Source organism: Oncorhynchus masou, chromosome 25 (assembly GCF_036934945.1).
Source record: "Oncorhynchus masou masou isolate Uvic2021 chromosome 25, UVic_Omas_1.1, whole genome shotgun sequence".
NCBI lineage: Eukaryota > Metazoa > Chordata > Actinopteri > Salmoniformes > Salmonidae > Oncorhynchus > Oncorhynchus masou.
Genome location: NC_088236.1, coordinates 29,710,741 through 29,732,017, shown reverse-complemented (window position 1 = coordinate 29,732,017; position 21,277 = coordinate 29,710,741). Strand labels below are relative to the sequence as shown.

The 21,277-nt window shown below is 44.9% G+C and overlaps 1 protein-coding gene across 2 annotated transcripts in view; it reads right to left on the bottom strand.

Moving 5' to 3' along the window:
• LOC135514089 (tetratricopeptide repeat protein 28-like) overlaps positions 1 to 21,277 on the bottom strand; it is a 225,495-nt gene that overhangs the window by 35,898 nt on the left and 168,320 nt on the right. For both annotated transcript variants that reach the window (XM_064937284.1, XM_064937285.1), the window contains exons 6-8: positions 10,675 to 11,471; positions 9,930 to 10,474; positions 3,832 to 4,355 (exon numbers count right to left, since the gene is read on the bottom strand). In XM_064937284.1, the coding sequence (XP_064793356.1) occupies positions 3,832 to 4,355; positions 9,930 to 10,474; positions 10,675 to 11,471 (1,866 nt within the window). The remainder of the gene's footprint in view (positions 1 to 3,831; positions 4,356 to 9,929; positions 10,475 to 10,674; positions 11,472 to 21,277) is intronic.

The following is a 21,277-nucleotide window of genomic DNA, read 5'->3' as shown; positions in this document are numbered from 1 at the left end:
CATGTTTTGCATAACGCGCCAACAGATCCATTGATGACTTGATAGCTACTGCACTGCAAACTGCCCTATCCCACCTGGACAAGAGGATTACCTATGTGAGAATACTGTTCATTAACTACAACTCAGTTTTCAACACGATAGTGCCCTCCAAGCTCTTCAATAAGCTCAGGGCCCTGGGACTAAACCCCTCCCTGTGCAACTGGGTCCTAGATTTCCTGACGGGTCGCCCCCAGGTGGTGAGGGTAGGCAACAACATCTCCTTCACGCTGATCCTTAACACAGTGGCCCCCATGGGGTGTGCTCAGACCCATCCTATACTCCCTGTTCATCCACGACTCGATCTCTAACATCGACGTTGGCTGACGACACAACAGTGGTATGCCTTAGCACCAACAATGTCGAGACAGCCTACAGGGAGGAGGTTAGTGCCCTGGCAGAGCGATGCAGAGAGATCCCACCCCTATCCACATTGAATCCACATCGACGGGGCCGCAGTGGAGAGGGTCAAAAGCTTCACCAAGGACCTGAAATGGTCCCACCACATCGACACCGCTGTGAAAAAGGTGCAACAGCGCCTTTTCAACCTCAGGAGTCTAAAGAACTTCTGCATTGCCCCTAAGACCCTCACAAACTTCTACGGATAAACCATGGAGAGCATTCTGTCGGGCTGCATCACCACCTGCTGCACTGCCCACAACCGCATGGCTCTACATGAGGGTGGTGCGGTCAGCCCAACGCATCACTGAGGGCACAATGCCCGCCCTCTAAAACATCTACAGCACCCGGTGTCATAGGAAGTTCAAGAAGATCATCAAGGACCTCAGCCACCCGAGTCACAGCCTGTTCACCCTGCTACCATCTAGCAGACTTAAGACAGTACAGCCGGACCGAGAGACTGAAAAACAGCTTACATACTATTTTACCCAGTTTATTTGTACTGTATTCTAGTCATGGCTCATTCTAAATAACTACTGCTGTACACAGCCTTTCTATTGATATACTGCCCATACTGTCTATTCACACCATTTAGATACATGCTGTATTTATTGTTCGTTCTGATATTGCTTGTTTTGATATTTCTGATATACACTCCAGTGTAGATAACCACTACAGTGTAGATTTGGACTTGGGTTTTAGGTTATTGTCATACTGAAAGGTGAACTCATCTCCGAGTGTCCCCAGTGTCTGGTGGAAAGCAGACTGAACCAGATTTCCCTCTAGAATTTTGCCTGCGCTTAGCTTCATTACATTTGTTTTTTATCCTGAAAAACTCCACAGTCCTTAACAATTACAAGCATACCCATAATGCAGCCACCACTATGCTTGAAAATATGGAGGGTGGTACTCAGTAATGTGTTATTTGGGATTTTACAGTGAATTGCTTTGCCACATTTTTTGCAGTATTACTTTAGTGCCTTGTTGCAAACATGATGGATGTTTAAGAATATTATTCTGTACAGTCTTCCTTCAATTCACACTGTCAATTAGGTTAGTATTGTGGAGTAACTACAATGTTGTTGATCCATCCACAGTTTTCTCCTATCACAGCCATTAAACGCTGTAACTGTTTTAAAGTCACCATTGGCCTCATGGTGAAATTCCTGAGCGGTTTCTTTCCTCTCCGACAACTGTGTTAGGAAGTATGCTTGTATCTTTGTAGTGACTGGGTGTATTGATACACCATCCAAATGATTAATTTCACCATGTTCAAAGGGACATTCCATGTGTGCTGTTTTACCCATCTCCAATAGGTCTCCTTCTTTGCGAGGCATTGAAAAACCTCCCTGGTCTTCGTGTTTGAATGTGAGGTTGAAATTCACTGCTGGACTGAGGGACCTTACAGGTAATTGTATGTGTGGGGTACAGAGATGAGGTAGTCATAAAAAAATCTGGTTAAACACTATTATTGCACAAAGGAGTGAGTCCATGCAACTTATTATGTGAATTGTTAAGCACATTTTTACTCCTGAACTTATTTAGACTTGCCATAAAAAAGGAGTTGAATACTTATTGACTCAAGTCATTTCAGCTTTTCATTTTGAATCCATACATTTTCTTTTTTTTAAATACACTTTGACATTATGGGGTATTGTGTGTAGGCCAGTGATGATAAAATATATCTCAATTTAATACATTTTAAATTCAGACTGTAAGACAACAAAATGTAAAAAAAGTCAAGGGGTGTGAATACTGTGTCCGAATCGCGTCCTCTCTCCATCTCTTTTCACATGCTTCTCTTTGTGTTCTCTCCCCTAACTTCTGTGTCACTCGTCACTGTCAGTGTGACTGTCACTATGTGTGCATTTGGTGTGCCCTGCAGGCACAGTCACATAGTGGTGGCTGAATGACGAAGTGATGGTGGCTCTGTGACTGGCTACACTATGAAGAGCAACTAGAGACCACGTTAATGGCTGCCTGACAGCTGGTGAAGAGATTCACTACAGCTCCGGGGGCCCATGCACCCTGTGACTTTACACACACACAGGCTTGCAGCAGGGCGATACACACTCCTGTATAAATACACACACAAACACAAGGCATTGTGACTGTAAAGAGAATAAAGCCTCACAAAGTGTTACCTAATTATAAATGATATGATGAAAATACTGCAGGCATTAAATCTGCTGTGTCTCACACACACACACACACACACACACACACACACACACACACACACACACACACACACACACACACACACACACACACACACACACACACACACACACACACACACACACACACACACACACACACACACTGCTGAAGTCACATGCTGTCACTATAGGCACTCGAGTGGAGCTCCTTTCCTAGGCCTCCTTCCAATTAATATTTTTCAGGATGTAAAAACACAAAAACATGCGGCATAAAAAAAAGAAAAAAAGGAAAACAGAAGCAAAAAAACGTGCCAACTTTTTGGTCTGGGAAGGTTGGCGAGAAATAATTGGCTGTCAAGGATAGGAAAAGTAGTAGTGTGCTTTTTCAAAGCTGGACCAAAGAACAATACAAGGACAGAGCAGGGGACAGTAAGAGGACAGGGAAGAGATAGAGTGGCCTGCCTCCTTTGTTTCCATTAAAACCCAACAAGCAGGGCTGGAACAATGTCTAGGTCACGACAAGCACTGGTGGCTGGGAGGAGAGGAGATGATCATTCTCCCTGTATGCAAACAGGCTTTGGGGAGTAATGCCCTGGGTGTGCCTCTGCATAACGGCTGCTAATGGCACTGATGGCCACGCCCCCTACAGCTCTCTCAGAGTTCTGCAAGCTGTTTCTTGTCCTACCTATGACAAACAATCCCTACACTGTTATTGACATAATGAATTTTAGAGAGCCAATGCTGCAGCTTTTAATTTCGCCATCATCTGTAGAGGACAATGAAGCGTGAGAGGCAGGACTCTGCCAGCCACACTGTGTGAAAAGGTCCTTTGGCAGCTCATTTGAAAGGGGATATAGGTGTGAAGAATTGCAGTCTGTAAACATGCTAAATGCCTCGGCATGCAACACAGGGATGAGCTCACACACACACACACACACACACACACACACACACAATGGCAACTATACTCAAACAAAAAAATCCTCACACAACCTAATAAAAAAACAGACGAAAACACACAGAAAAAATGTAGCATTACAAAATATAAGCTTTAAAAAAAAATGCTGCTCTTGGTAGAATTATACTTGGCTCTACTTCAAGATAATTCATGCCTGTCAGATATATATTCCATCTCCTTTGGAAGCTGTCACAGCTGTCACCATTCATGTCACTAAAGTCTACATATCTATATGAGTATCCCCCCTTCTTCCTATTCCCCAACCCGGCTGCTCACCTTCCTGCAGGTACATGACAGCCTGTGAGTAGTTCTGCAGTGCGTGGTGTGTCCTTCCCAGACTGCCGTAGGCCAGGGTCTTGGCCGCCAGGTCGTTGGTCTGAGCTGCAACACTCAGATGCTGCTCCTGGAACACCACTGCACGCTCATAGTTGCCTAGCGACTCGTAGGTGAGGCCCAGGTTGCCATAGGCACGGCCCTGTCGGGCGGGCCTGCCCGTCTCCTCTGCGATCTCCAGGTCACTCTGGTGGCAGCGCAGGGCCGTCTCGTACTCTCCCATGGACTGGTAGACCACGCCCAGGCCACAGCTGGCGTCGCCCTCTAGTGGGCGGTCCTGGGTATCACGGGCGATGCCGAGCTGGCGCTCCAGACAGGAGATGGCCTGTTCATAGTTCCCCAACTGGCTGTGGAGCGCCCCTAGCTCCCCGTAGGCCTGGGCCTTCCCTCCACACTCCCCCAGCTCATGGGCCACCACCAGACGCTTCTCAAAACACACCAGGGACTGCTGGAGGTTACCCATCGCCCTGCAGGGGGAGACACAGAGAGGCAGGGTTTAACGAGGGAAAGTCAAACAGTAGGGGAAGGATGGAGATATGCAGGGTCAACTGGGCAGACTGGGACAGAGATGGGATATATTATATGCCTACTAGAAAGGCCTGTAATTGCCATCTGCTCCTCAATATGAACAAACAGACTCGTGCCACAGAGACTGTGTCCTCCAAGTACAGTCCTCTCACAGTAACCTTGTTCCTCTCTGCTTATCTCCTCTCAGGGGGATAGTAGAACAGCTATGATCTAATCTGCACATATGGCCACACTGTGCTATTACGGAAGAATGAGAAACACACATCACATTTACCATTTGCCAAGCTCTGCATCGTTTCAGTGGGAATGAATATTCAGATACCCAACAAAAAGTACGGCAGATGACTCTCGGAGGACTGTGTGTGTGTGTGTGTGTGTGTGTGTGTGTGTGTGTGTGTGTGTGTGTGTGTGTGTGTGTGTGTGTGTGTGTGTGTGTGTGTGTGTGTGTGTGTGTGTGTGGAGGAAGAGAAAAGGGGCTGCAGGGGAATGAAGCAGGGTTGATGGGTTAATGATGCAATGGGTTGGGGGGTGCTAGATAATGTAATTCACCCTCCACTTGGCCTAGATTAGAGGGATGTCACATGGACGATACAGGTTCTGTCTCTCACTGTGAATAGGCCTACACATCAGTAAGACCTGCATTCAAACCCAGGTTTTGTTCTCTTGAACACTCTGCACAGAAACCCTGCAAATAGACAATTTTCACATTCACAGGCAGAGCAACAACTACCGGATGTCGCATGAAAAGGACCATTAAAAGAATAAAAGGCTTTAGCTTAATTAATGTTCTCTTTTAAAGAGAGCTGGTTCACTAAAGGCTATGGGAGAGAGAGAGATACAGATATATATATATATATATATAGAGAGAGAGAGAGACAGAGAGAGAGAGAGAGAGAGAGAGAGATAGAGACAGAGAGAGGGAGAGATAGATAGATAGAGAGAGAGGTAGCCTAGGTAGCTCCTCCTGTGTGCTACCAATATCCCCCCACTAGAATCCCCATATTTTAAGACAGCTTCTCCATCCTGGAGGGGGAAATCAATCATTTCCAGGCCCAGGGACATGTACTAGTCTGTGGCGACCTAAATGCCAGAACCGGACAAGAACCTGACACCCTCAGCACACAGGGGGACAAACACCTGCCTGGAGGTGACAGCATTCCCTCCCCCGTATGCCCCCCTAGGCACAACTATGACAACATAACCAACAAAAACGGGTCACAACTCCTGCAGCTCTGTCGCACGCTGGGTATGTACATAGTCAATGGTAGGCTTTGAGGGGACTCCTATGGTAGGTACACCTATAGCTCATCTCTTGGCAGTAGTACTGTAGACTACTTTATCACTGACCTCAACCCAGAGTCTCTCAGAGCGTTCACAGTCAGCCCACTGACACCCCTATCAGACCACAGCAAAATCACAGTCTACCTAAACAGAGCAATACTCAATCATGAGGCATCAAAGCCAAAGGAACTGAGTAACATTAAGAAATGCTATAGATGGAAGGAATGCAGTTTGGAAACCTACCAAAAAACAATTAGGCAACAACAAATTCAATCACTTTTAGACAATTTCCTGGGAAAAACGTTCCACTGTAATAGTGAAGGTGTAAACTTGGCAGTAGAAAATCTTAACCATATATTCGACCTCTCAGCTTCCCTATCAAATCTAAAAATCTCAAATAGAAAACCGAAGAAAATTAACAACAATGACAAATGGTTTGATGAAGAATGCAAAATTCTAAGAAAGAAATTGAGAAACCTGTCCAACCAAAAACATAGAGACCCGGAAAACCTGAGTCTACGCCTTCACTATGGTGAATCACTAAAACAATACAGAAATACACTACGGAAAAAGAAGGAACAGCATGTCAGAAATCAGCTCAATGTAATTGAAGAATCCATAGACTCTAACCACTTCTGGGAAAATTGGAAAACACTAAACAAACAACAACACGAAGAATTATCTATCCAAAATGGAGATGTATGGGTAAACCACTTCTCCAATCTTTTTGGCTCTATAACAAAGAATAAAGAGCAAAACATATACATGATCAAATACAGATCTTAGAATCAACTATTAAAGACTACCAGAACCCACTGGATTCTCCAATAACATTGAATGAGTTACAGGACAAAATAAAAACCCTCCAACCCAAAAAGGCCTGTGGTGTTGATGGTATCCTCAATGAAATGATCAAATATACAGACAACAAATTCCAATTGGCTATACTAAAACTCTTTAACATCATCCTTAGCTCTGGCATCTTCCCTAATATTTGGAACCAAGGACTGATCACCCCAATCCCCAAAAATGGAGACAAATTTGACCCCAATAACTACCGTGGAATATGCGTCAACAGTAACCTTGGGAAAATCCTCTGCATTATCATTAACAGCAGACTCGTACACTTCCTCAATGAAAACAATGTACTGAGCAAATGTCAAATTGGCTTTTTACCAAATTACCGTACAACAGACCATGTATTCACCCTGCACACCCTAATTGACAACCAAACAAACCAAAACAAAGGCAAAGTCTTCTCATGCTTTGTTGATTTCAAAAAAGCCTTCGACTCAATTTGGCATGAGGGTCTGCTATACAAACTGATGGAAAGTGGTGTTGGGGGTAAAACATACGACATCATAAAATCCATGTACACAAACAACAAGTGTGCGGTTAAAAATGGCAAAAAACACACATTTCTTCACACAGGGTCATGGGGTTAGACAGGGATGCAGCTTAAGCCCCACCCTCTTCAACATATATATCAACGAACACCAAATAATGCATGCAGAGCCATCAGAATTAGGATTTGGCTAAAAATACTTGAATCGATACCCACTAATTATCAAAATCCAGAAAAGATCTGTTAAATTATATAACCACCTCAAAAAGAAAAGATCTGATTCACCAAACCTTCCACAACAAAGCCATCACCTACAGAGAGATGAACCTGGAGAAGAGTCCCTAAGCAAGCTGGTCCTGGGGCTCTGTTCACAAACACACCCTACAGAGCCCCATGACAGCAGCACAATTAGACCCAACCAAATCATGAGAAAACAAAAAGATAATTACTTGACACATTGGAAAGAATTAACAAAAAAACAGAGCAAACTAGAATGCTATTTGGCCCTACACAGAGAGTACACAGCGGCAGAATACCTAACCACTGTGACTGACCCAAAATTAAGGAAAGCTTTGACTATGTACAGACTCAGCGAGCATAGCCTTGCTATTGAGAAAGGCCGCCGTAGGCAGACATGGCTCTCAAGAGAAGACAGGCTATGTGCTCACTGCCCACAAAATGAGGTGGAAACTGAGCTGCACTTCCTAACCTCCTGCCCAATGTATGACCATATTAGAGAGACATATTTCCCTCAGATTACACAGATCCACAAAGAATTCGAAAACAAATCAAATTTTTAAAAACTCCCATATCTACTGGGTGAAATTTCACAGTGTGCCATCAGAGCAGCAAGATTTGTGACCTGTTGCCACGAGAAAAGGGCAACCAGTGAAGAACACGCACAATTGTAAATACAACCCATATCTATGCTTATTTATTTTATCTTGTGTCCTTAACCATTTGTACATTGTAAAAACACTGTATATATATATATATATATAATACGACATTTGTAATGTCTTCATTGTTTTGAAACTTCTGTATGTGTGATGTCTACTGTTAATTTTTATTGTTTATTTCACTTTATATATTATCTACCTTACTTTCTTTGGCAATGTTAACACATGTTACCCATGCCAATAAAGCCCCTTGAATTGAATTGAATAGAGAGAGATATAGATATATATAGAGAGACAGAGAGAGAGATAGAGAGAGAGATATATATAGAGAGACAGAGAGAGGTATATAGAGAGACAGAGAGAGAGATAGAGAGAGAGAGAGAGATAGAGATATATATAGAGAGACAGAGAGAGAGAGAGAAAGAGAGAGAGAGAGATAGATAGAGAGGGAGAGAGACAGAGAGAGGGAGACAGAGAAAGAGAGACAGAGAGATAGAGAGAGAGAGATAGAGATAGAGAGAGATAGAGAGACAGAGAAAGATAGAGAGACAGAGAGAGATAGATAGAGAGAGAGACAGAGAGAGATATATATATATAGAGAGAGAGATAGATAGAGAGAGATAGAGATATATAGAGAGAGACAGAGAGATAGAGATAGGAAGTGAGGAAGGTAGGAGTCTGATGTACATTCTTCACCTCTCAGCTCATGCCTGGCTAATGCAGGGTTCTGTCTGATTGTTATGGTGGCATGTTGATGATGCACAATAAGGGGACAAATCATCTCTGAAATGAAGATTCCATTGCTGCTGCCGTGTTTTGTTTCACGCCGTATTCTCACAGGATGTTATCAGCTCTCAGACACACACAGGGGAGAGAGAAAGAGAAGAAAAGAGACAGAATGTAAAAGGTTGTCTTGAATTAGCTGCAGTTCCCCCAGTTTCAGACGTCTGTCAGCCAAAGCCTCTTTGCATACCGATCAGCTGGGGGCCAGTAGGCTCAGTGCTGAAGCAGCCAGCACCAGCCTCACTGAGCCTCCCGATCCACAACACCTACCGTCAAGGTGTCTCTAAACTAAGGTGGTCCTGGAAATGCAAGCGCCGACACAAGCAGGAAAACAGCAGCGGGCACAAAAAGAAAAAAGATTATGCAAAGCAGGATTACTATGATTATTAGTAATACCCAGCCAAAGCAAATGATCTGTCACCGCAACAACCAGAGGAAATTGATATCGGCAACTTATTCAAAAGCAGAATGGCTTTCTGCTCGCAACGGTAGCTTAGGAGTGTATTTGAAATATGACGCCTCGCTTTTAAATGTTATTCAAATGAGAAAAATGCTAATTAAAGTTCTATATATACTTTCATCATCTGTACTCTTCTTCTATGATTAAGATATTAGCTGTTCATAACAGGCAGTAAGAGATTTCATGGTTTTAGTGCTTTTATCCAACCACAGATTTCCCACCAGAGTTAGAGCAGGGTTTTTGTGCTGCAATCCTTTAGTGACACTTTAGTCCAATCACTACTTCAAGAAGAGGTCATTTGGACAGATGGCACAGCTTACCTAGAACACTATCTAAGTAACTCATTTAGTTAAAAAACAGGAGTCACTACAAGGCAGGGGTGCTCAACTACTATTTGAGAAGGTTCGGTCACACAAATGTCCTGGGTGGCAAAGGTCAGGATGGATATGTTCTTTATTGGCGTAGTAACAAACCTCCACGGATGCAACCCCAAACTGTCCACACCCCTCTTGTTGGCAGAAAGAAAAGTTTTAAAGCGTATTCCTGCAATTCTACACATTTTGCCATGTTTCATGTGTGTTCATATGATACCTGAGTGACAAAACAAAATCAATGAGGCCCCCCATGGGCACATCATCTAAATAAGCATAACAGACCAACTTAGTGACCTGATAGGGAGCTATAACCAATCACGTTACAGGTTTCTAAATATGTCTAGTAAGGGCTACTGAGAGATGTCACTGACCTGTGTCCATTCCCCAGGCCTCGGTAGGCCTTCTCCTGGTCCTGCATCCGGTTAAGGCTCTGGGCCACAGACAGGTACTGGTCATAGTATTTAATGGCCTCTTCAAAGTCCCCTAGGGCCTCGTAACAGTCTCCGAGGTTACCATAGGCCCTACCCCGGTCTAGCACGGCCTCGTTGCCACTCAGCTGCTGGAGGGTGGCCAGCTGCTGTTCCAGGTAGCCTATAGCCTCCTCCATCACCCCTACATTCATCTTGGTGATGCCCATGTTGCCATAGACCTGGGCCTCTACCCCGGGGTCCTTCAGTCTGCGGCCCAGCTCTAGCTGCTCCTCGTAGCTCTTGAAGGCCATGGCATACTTCCCCAGAGCCATGTAGACGGCTGCCAGGTGGCCGTGGGCTTTACACTCCCCAGGCACATCGCCCAGCTCCTGGTAAACCTCCAGCTCCTGGGTGTGGTAGCCCAGAGCCTTGTCGTACTTCTGCACCAGTCTGTAGGTGGCACCCAGTGCCGCGTAGGCACACGCCTCCATCCTGCGCTCCTTCACCTGAAATAAAGCACAGATAGGATTTCAGTGCATCAGCAAATATTCAACATCAACAGCCTTACATAAACAGCCTGCCTTGCAAAATCAATGGAGTGCTGGACTTACAGTATATAACGTTAATCTCTCTTCCTGTATGCAGACAAAGTGGAGACCTTTCCTGTGACTATGACAGATTAAAAACAGGAGCCAGAGAATCTCACCTGGTGAGCCAGGGCCAGCTGCTGCTCATAGAACTGGATAGCCCCAGTCACGTCCTTCTTGCAGACAAAGATGTCCCCCAGGTTGCCCAGGGCTCTGAAGCGGGCCTGTGCATTATTAAGAGACTGGGCTAGAGAGAGCAGGTACTTCTGACACTCCTCTGCCTTGGTGAAGTCACCCAGAGCCTTGAAGGCCAGTCCCAGGTTACAGTAGGCCTTGGCCTGGCTCAGCTTGTCATGCAGGTCCTTAGCCAGAGCCAGGTCCTGCTCATAGTACTTGACAGCATCCTGATAGCTTCCCAGGCAGTAGTGGGCATAGCCCAAGTTGTGGCAGACTTTCCCCTCACTCTCCATGTCCTGGAGGTCAGGGGACAAGCGGAGGTACTGCTCGTAGTAGGGCACGGCTTGGGGGAACTCTCCCCGGGAGCAGTGGAAGTTTCCCAGATTGCCGAGGGCGCGAGCCTCGCTCTGGACGTCTCGCAGCTCACGGGCGATATTGAGGTGGTTCTGGTAGTGCTGCAGGGCACGATCGTGGGCCCCCAGGGCCTGGTAGGCCACGGCCAGGTTACCATGGGTAGAGGCCTGTGAGGCCCGGTCATTGACCTCCATGGAGATCTGTAGCTCCTGGCGGTGGTAGCGTACGGCCTGGTCAAAGGCCCCCAGCGCGTTGTAGGCATTGCCCATGTTACCATAGGCCCGGCCCTGGGCAGCATAGTCACTGAGCTCCTGGGTGATGGAGAGGTGGGTTTTGTGGAGTTTAAGTGCAGTCTCATAGTCTCCTTTCATCTGGTAGATAATGCCTGTGGTTTATGGAAAGGAGAGGAGAGGGAGGTGACAAGATTATCATCCCATTCACAAGAAATCAGGAGAGTTCACTTTGAGTGCCTCATCAGACAGCCACACTATGTAGAAAGCAAGTAATTTGAAAGTTCAAATTTGCTCTCTGCTGAGCCAGCTCAAACAGCAAACATTACACGTAAAAAATATGATCATTAAAATGGAGCACATTCACACAGCTTTATAATTACATCAAAATGGAATCATTCGATTTTTTTAACTGTCCTTTATGATTGTGTCTTGGAAGAAATAAGCAAAACCAACAACTTCTCCACTGGGACTGAAACAACAGAGGGAGAAAGCGGGCAGAGCCGATCGAAAGTTGAGCAAACAACTTCTAAGAAATGAGATGAATGTAGAGAACCAATCAATAACTTAGGACTCTGTACATTGAGCATTTTATCTGTTAGAAATATGATCCTCCTGAAAACAAAAGCTTTGCCCTGCAGCCAGCCAGCATGTCCACACACAGCAGAGTGTCTATCTATCTACCTTCCTTTCCTCTGAGACACACTGGGCTTTGAGTCCCTCTGACTGTTGTCACCCGGCTTTCCATAAACTTATAATTAAACTCCTAATATCAGAGCGCTGTGGCTCCCTGGAGCGGGGGAACAGAGGAAGAGAGTAGGGGATGGCCGCAGGCTGATGGACGGAGCCAGAGCTGGGGAGGACAGCCCACCGCAGGGCTAATGATCACTCACCATAGAGAGAGAGAGGAACATATGGAGGGGCCTGGCGTGGCGTGGTGGCGGAGCAGCCATTCATCTAACAGGCCTGGCTAACTGTGTCTCTTCTACGTCAGCATCAGTGTGGGATAATGGGCCTGGGAGATGAGATGAACCAGCCCCAACCCGTCGCACCACTCAGAGGGCACTGGGATGGGGACGGAGCCAGCCTGGGCTGGGGTGTGTGGGAAACAGGGAGGACAGGAGAGGGAGGCATTTATGGGTTGTGGTGAGAACTTGATGGTGCCATTGGGATTAGCTACCACCATGTGTGTGACTGTTTTCTGACTTTTCCCTACCAGAACTTTCCACAGTACTGGTGCACGCAGTGACTAAGTAAACAGAAGGATACAAACTAAACAGCCAGCTTAACAGACCCAAAATGATATGACTTCTGTAGCTGTAGATGTGGAGGCATGGCCATTAGAGTTGCCTGTTCAGTTAAAAGCCTTGTATTAGGCCTTTGAGATGCCTGACTAGCAGCCCTGCCATTCTGTTGGTCTCTCGTTCGCCCTTATACAGTTTCAGGATTCTCTAACACAGACCTTTTTCTTGGCTGCCAGAGGAGTGGTTTAAATTAAGCTGTGATAAAAAGGGCTTTTTAAATTAATTTGATTGATTGATTGATTATAAATCCAAGTTCAGATGAAAGAAGAGGTACATTTTTGATCTTGTTTGTAAATACAGGTATCGAGGAAAGGGGATTAACCACACAAGGTACATGGGATGACAGCATAAAAATAACATTTGAATGGGTTTTCTTTGATTTGCATAGCCCATAGATAGTGGCGTAAATAACCCCAATCCATAAATGGGCTCACTTTTATGATGATTCGCACACAGTTCCCTCACAGTTTTACAGTAGAAAGGAAACCCCTCCGATGAGGTGGATCAGTAGCTCAGTATTTGTTCATCTATGTGGTTCTGTCTTCAGGTTAAAGTGTCATAGTCTTACCTGGCCCAGCAATCATCAGGTCATCACCTGAAGGAATAAATATGCTAAGAATTCTCCAGAACAAAAAAAACAAGAGACAGAGCAATGCCTGGTACAGATACAATATGGATTATTAACATACAGTATATAGAATTGATAAACTGCTATTAACTCTATTATTATGACAAATGGTATAGGCATTATAGGCTTTTGCCATTTGAGGTTACAGTAGACTGTCATTGGCACCTCACATATCATGGACAGAGCCCAGCCCAGCCCGGGCTCAGAGCATGTTAACATTCACGGCAGGCTGGTCGGAGGAGCAATGACAACCTTTTCCCTCTTCAAAGTCATTGCCAAGATTATGCCCTCCCTTTGGAGCTTATCCCACAGAGGGTATAATGCCTATTGATGTATCACCAGCAAACATGGCCCCAGGCCTCCCCTGAGTCCCCTGCTGGAGGCTAAAATTGGAGCTGGAGCCGGGGCTTGAAGGCTGGGGTGGGGGCTGGGGTGGGGGCTGGGGAGAAAGACTGGAGTTGGAGCAGGAAGAGATGAGGACCATGGACTAGGGCTAGTCCTAAGGCTGTGCCCGGGGCCAGACAAGGGGTCAGAAAACAATCTCTGTTTCTTCCACATTGTAAGAGGATTACAAGAACCCCTGGGTTCCTGTATGATAGTAAATAATAGCATGTTCTGCGCCTCAGGTGGAAAATGGTGTTGGTACACAAACCAGATGGAGATGACGGAGATGGTTGGACAGCTGGATAAGAAATGGGAAATGATAGATACACTGATTTCAAATGACCCCACCAAGAAGTTATTCTTCGAGAAAGGAGAGAATGACCTCTGTTGATCCTTGTTATGCCCATGCAATTCACTTCGACTGCCTGATAAGCATTTCTCTCAGACTGCACACTAAGCTTTGTTATGTTACATATATTGGCTATAGCCCAGAGGTTATTTGAGTCTACAGCTCCATTATTCCCATCTGCACAGTGAGCACTTGAGACAATGACTGCGAAAAAGAGGGATCAAACAACAAGGGAAATATCCCTCCACACATACACAAAATATCCCTCCACACGTACACAAAATATCCCTCCACACGTACACAAAATATCCCTCCACACGTACACAAAATATCCCTCCACACGTACACAAAATATCCCTCCGCACGTACACAAAATATCCCTCCACACGTACACAAAATATCCCTCCACACGTACACAAAATATCCCTCCGCACGTACACAAAATATCCCTCCGCACGTACACAAAATATCCCTCCACACGTACACAAAATATCCCTCCACACGTACCCAAAATATCCCTCCACACGTACCCAAAATATCCATCCACACGTACACAAAATATCCCTCCACACGTACCCAAAATATCCCTCCACACGTACCCAAAATATCCCTCCACACGTACACAAAATATCCCTCCACACGTACACAAAATATCCCTCCACACGTACACAAAATATCCCTCCACACGTTCACAAAATATCCCTCCACACGTACACAAAATATCCCTCCGCACGTACACAAAATATCCCTCCGCACGTACACAAAATATCCCTCCACACGTACCCAAAATATCCATCCACACGTACACAAAATGTCCCTCCACACGTACCCAAAATATCCCTCCACACGTACCCAAAATATCCCTCCACACGTACACAAAATATCCCTCCACACGTACCCAAAATATCCCTCCACACGTACACAAAATATCCCTCCACACGTACACAGACCTACTGTATCCAATTCACCACCACTCACTATCTAAATACATTAAAAGGGGGGCGATGTGTTGTCACTTTGCATTACACAGGCGCTCAGTGTGAGAGAGAGATGCTGCAGTGATGACTCTGAGGCTTGGTGTCGTGCTCTGAGTAAATCACTGTGCCATTCTGTGCTGTGTGTGGACAGAGGCTGTTGTGGTCTGTTACACTGTGGAGCATTCTGCCAGCTGCTGCCTCTCTCTCTGCTGCTCTGTCCAGCTAAGAGGATTTCCACATCAATGGAGTCTCTGCCACTGTGCCGGGTTGATACCAGGGATAGAAGAAAGATGGCCAATCACCAAGCAGCCCTCAGCCCTGGCCGAGAATCCAAATTCTAGCTCACCTTCCATTTATGTCAGTTTGTTAACACAAGGGCTTGAAGAATAATACAAAGCAACATATTCAATTGCTATATAAAAATCAATGGTCTAGAAAATTGCAGGACTAGCAGATGCATACTTGTTTTCTAGACCAGTGTTTCCAAACCCTGGTCCTCCATTATCCTCAACAGTCCACATTTGTATTATAGCCCTGGACAAACACACCTCATTCAGCTCATTGAGGGCTTGATGATTGAAAACTGAGAATGTGTGTTTCACAGTTTGATTGGTTTCCACATTGAACTTGCGGTGTGTAGTGGTTGTGTTTTCAGTTTACTGGCTTGATGCTTGGTCCAGAGTGGATAGATAATGTGGAATCAAGTGGAATCAGGTGCGCTTGTCTAGGGTAACAATAAAAATGTGGACTGTTGGGGGCACTGGAGACCAGGGTTGGAAAACACTGGACATCTAGATATTATACATGACTGGGTGTGGTGTGTGGAGACCTGTGGGGGCCGGTAGCGAGCTGGGGGAGAGGAGGCAGGCAGGGCCCCGATTGGGGGTGGGGTGCAGTGGGGTAGGGGTCTGAGTCTGGACTGAGGTACCAAATCCTCCCTCAGAAAACACACGTCTCTCACAGCCTGACAGACACGCTGAGAGAGACAGGAAGATAGAAGATAAAAAGAAAGGGGGATGGAGAGATGGATGTGTGCTGAGTGGGAGGCCTGCCAACACAAGCACACACAGGCAGGCCGCTGCACCCTCCACCCCTCCGCCTGCCTGCCTGCGGGCCCAGCTGGGCTGGCTTCCTCTCTGCTTTCTCCAGCTCACCCGTCATTATCCTGCAGCACAGGCCCACTGTCACGGCTATCCCTGCTAACCCACAGCCAAACCGCTGTTACTTCTGGATCTATATTAGCTCTGGATAGTTAGGTAGCTTATGTTAATGTCCAGTGTGTTGAGCAAGACACTTTGGTTTCCGTTTTGTAAAGAGATAAAATGCCATTGAGGGTTGGGCTGAGGAAGAGGCGGGCTATACATTTACTAAATGCAAAGGGAAGCTTTTACGGTGCTGTTTGAGTTAATGGTGACACGGTAAATGCATTCATAAGAAATGCATATGGCACATAGCTATGCGTGGACGGTGGAAATGTGGGAGAATGTTTGAGCGGGCTTCCAGTCCAGTATTTGGCATGGTCCTCTGTCATCAGACTGGGCTGAAGGGGGCCAAGAAGAGGGGGAACTAACTGCTGCTTTTCCATGAACATGAATGTGGGCCAAGCAGCACAGATCTGCTACACTAGGAAGTCTCCAGGAGAAGAGAACAAGACTGGCATCCAATGTAATCACCTCAAACCCCCCTCCCCTCCTTCCACACACAGTATAGAATCTAGGCTTTCCATTCATGTCCTTCCTGTCTGTGTGTCCTGAACCAGGACCATAGCAGGTCGTATTTACCTGTTGTTCACTAACAGACTACCTCCAGATTGGCCCGAGATAAATGCACCTTCTATGATTTGGTTTCCCTCGCACACCGTCTCCTTCCCCGTAGCATTCTGTCATTCACTCTGACTGTTCCATTAGGCTGGATAAATTCCTCTGTAAATCCAGCCACTGCGCTCCCGCCTTACAAAAAGACTAGGGTGTTTCCAACGACAACCAAGCTGAGAGCTCTCCTTCTCTGACTGCCTCAGTCTGCTCCAGGACACATGGCTGTGTTCCTGTAGTGAGCCCCCCCCCACCGAATCTCTCCTGCCCCAGTGACAAGATCCAGAATAGTGTTCTTTACAGTTCTGTTAGGCTCTGCTGTTGTTTGGTTGTGTTTCCTGTTTGATTTGAATGTGGCTCAGCATTAAGAGGTCCTCTGGGAAACAGGATGAAAACAAGTGATTGCTTAATTAAAACTCGTACCTCCCGCCCTGTTAATTTATCGCCATTTCAAATTACTTTCTGAGATGCAAGAAAAAACAATGACCAGTTGGTTAGAAAATGATAGAGGGGAGGAGGGAGAGGTAGGAGATAAGGGGGGTGACAACAACTTCCAAACAAACTTGTTAAAAACCTCTTTGAAGTGAATTGCAGGGGAAAATAATATCATTTATATTCTGTTTCATGAATAACAGAAATGTGAGCTAAATGCGAAAGCCACCACTCGAGTCCTCTTCGAGATATTAAAAATTGCTGACTAGGGGGTAGGTTAGCCGGTTAATGAATAATAAATGGAGGCTGGAATGCAATATTTTCATATCCTTTATAGGTCAGCGTGCACCGAGCCAAGGCTTCTGTCACCGCTGGGCATCAGTGAGCCTACCAGCCTCAGTAATAAACATGTTGCCATCCCTGTGCTGAGCGGAGCGGAGTGCTATAGCTCCAGCCGCTCCACATCAACATAGATCATTAGAGAAGAGTTGAGAGAGGGGAATAAAAGTTCAGTGAAGAAACACTTTCTCTCTCTCAACATGTTCTCTCCCCTTCGCTATACGACACTGTCATTCTTTTCCCTTTTCTCTTAAGCTTGTTGATCGTACAAGCTTGATCATGTCCTCGTTGTGTAGATCAGGGGTTCCCAAACTTTGTCACTCAGGGCCTCCCTTCTAGCATTGGGGAACATTCTAAACCTAACCCCCCCCCCGAGTTAAAGCTTATTTCCTGCAATTCTATACATTTTGTCATGTCTAATGTCTATTCATGTGATATTTGAGTGACACAATAATTACAACCATATATATGGGCTAAAAAACCTAAATAACATGGGCTAGTTGATCTGGACATTTCTGACAAGTTATAAATAGCTCTCTAAGTATACAATGACAAACATGACAAGAGGAACTGATGATGCACTACCCAATTTCACCCCACAATTTGGGAACTACTGGATATTGTATCTCTGCATGGTGGTACTTCAAAGCAAGTGGACTGTACAGTAGGCTACAGTATGTCAAGTTGGCTACAGTATGTGGGGGAATGACTAGGCAACAACAACATTCCCCCCTTTACCATCAACACAAACAACAACAACAACAACAATGGTGTAATTAGAGAAATTATGCTTTTCATGCCCACTTCATTCTCTGTTATCTTCATTATTCAGCTCTTGGAGAATCAGCTATTAGGTAATTAAGTGATTCATCTATTCAGTTTCAATTACTGGGAGCCTGACAGCCTCAGATTACAATCACTACGGGTGAGAGAGAGAGAGAGAGAGAGAGAGAGAGAGAGAGAGAGAGAGAGGCACCATCAAGCAGAGCAAATGAAAAGAAGGAGAGAGAAAAAAAGACAAGGAAAGAGAGCAAAGGAGAAACAAGAGGGAGAGACAGGAGGGCGGAGAGACAGGAGGGCACCTTCCACACAATCACCTAGCAGTCCCCTGGGCCTCCTTCCCAGCCATCACCATGAAGAACTGCAGCTTTTCCCTGGCAATACAGAGCAACAGGCCCACTCTTCTCCTCCTCCCATTCATTTTCCCCCATTTATTTTATGGTTTTGTCACCAGCTATGGGTCTTTGACACTACATCAAATACTGTAATTATTGTGCCAAGGAATTTGAAGTATTGTTGCAGTTGATGTATGCTTGCTGTTACTGGTGAGACTAAAGATTATCCTGATACCGAGCTAGCTGAAGGAGAGATAAACCCACGATTAGCTTCCTGTTTGACATACAATGTTAAAGGGATACTTTGGGAATTTGGCAATGAAGCCCTTTATCTACTTCCCCAGAGTAATTGTATGTCTGCATCCAGTGTGAAGGAAGTTAGAGGTAGTTTTGCGAGCCAATGCTGACTAGCGCAATGACTGGAAGTCTATGGAATCCCTTAACATGCTAGCAGTTACCATAGACTTCCAGGCATTGCGCTAACGCTAGTTAGCAATTGTGCTATCACTAGTTAGAAACTTCCTTCAAACTGCACACAGAGACATAAAAAAGGTATTGACAAGTTCATCTGACACTGTCAAAATCCTGAAGTATCCATTTAGTGCTTCATATTGGAAGAGAGGTTTGGATCTCTCTTTCCTATCGGTCATTTCAAACAGCTCTTACACGAAAAGGGCATTATCATAATTTTACAATTTCACAGTAGTATTCCAAACTCATGTCTGGAAATATATATAAAACCCTGGAAAATCACATTTTTGATTGCACTGGGCCTTTAAGGGTGGACTACGGTGCACGAGCTCAGCAATGCACTGCCCCCTATTACAGGATTCAAATGTAGCATCATAAACTGGAATCGCTAGAGGCCCTGTTTTATGACCACAAGTAATCAGGACACCTTTCTGAATATATATAGATGGGACCTAAGTGATTACAGCACTGGTTGGGTGTTATTGCTGGTCAAAGGCGAGCAGCGTCAATTTATGTTTGGTTGATTAACCTTGGTCCTTGCTTCCACGCTCTCTCTTCTGAGGATTAGCAACAAGTCATCCTGGAGCACCATTATGTCTCTTAGTTGTCCATTAGAGTCAGCTTTACAACTGTCTAGATGGCAGTCATAAGTCATCCCACCAACGTATATTATAACGACTGGACTCAAATACAGCTGAATGGGCTACAGATGTCGGATCTTAATGATCCTGCTGCAGGAGTATTTGAATGAATATTGAATATTTATCATCACTGCCAGGGGGCAGCTGGAAGCGATGTTTGTAGGCTATACAATGCAGTACCATACCTACCATACAGATTCTGTTCCAACAGCCCCAGACCCAACCTAATGGAATGGTCCCCCCCTATGGCCCATCTGACAATTTGTCAAATGTATACCAGTTCAATGGTGGTCCCTACAGCATGGCAAAAAAGAGGCAGGGCCGCGGGGCATGTTTCTTAACTTCTTGGTGACAGTATTTTCACATCCGGATGAAATGCATGCCCAAATTCAACTGTCTGCTACTCATCCCCAGAAGGTAAGATATGCATATTACTAGTCGATTTGGATAGAAAACACTCAGAAGTTTGAATAATGTCTGAGTATAACAGAACTTATTTAGCAGGAGAAACCCAGAGGAAAAACCATTCAGATTTTTGTTTTTTGAGGTCACTCTCTTTTCAATGGGTTTCATTGGGAATCCAAATTTCAAAGGGACCTTCTTGCAGTTCCTATCGCTTCCACCCGATGTCAACAGTCTTTAGAAATTGGTTGAGGTTATTCCTTTGTGTAATGAAGAAGTACGGCCATCTTGACCTGAAGTGTACGATTAGATAGAGGCGCGTGACCAGAAAATATGCTACAGTTTGTTTTCTTCCTGTATTGAACACAGATCATCCCATCTTCAATTTTTATCGATTATTTACCTTAAAAAATACCTAAAGTTGTATTACAAAAGTAGTTTGAAATGTTTTGGCAAAGTTTACAAGTAACTTTTGAGATATTTTGTAGTCACATTGCGCAAGTTGGAACCGGTGTTTTTCTGGATCAAACGTGCCATATAAATGGACATTTTGGATATATATCGACGGAATTAATCGAACAAAAGGACCATTTGTGATGTTTATGGGACATATTGGAGTGCCAACTAAAGAAGCTCGTCAAAGGTAAGGCATGAATTATATTTTTATTTCTGAGTTTTCTGTCGCGCCTGCAGGGTTGAAATATGGTTTATCTCTTTGTTTACGGAGGTGCTATCCTCAGATAATAGCATCGTTTGCTTTTGCCGAAAAGCCTTTTTGAAATAACATGTTGGCTGGATTCACAACAAGTGTAGCTTTAATTTGCTATCTTGCATGTGTGATTTAATGAAAGTTAGATTTTTATAGTAATTTATTTGAATTTGGCGCTCTGCATTTTCTCTGGCTTTTGGCCACGCTAGCGTCCCACATATCCCAGAGAGGTTAAATATAGGATGGCATCTGTGATTTGATTTCTTTCAAACCATGAAGCTGGGAGAGATGATGGTTCATTGATGATGGTTCATTGACGATGGTTCATTGATTTGTGCAGGACAGTGATTTAATAGGATAATCGGTGTACCAGGCCAAATGAAATAGATGAATGGGGCT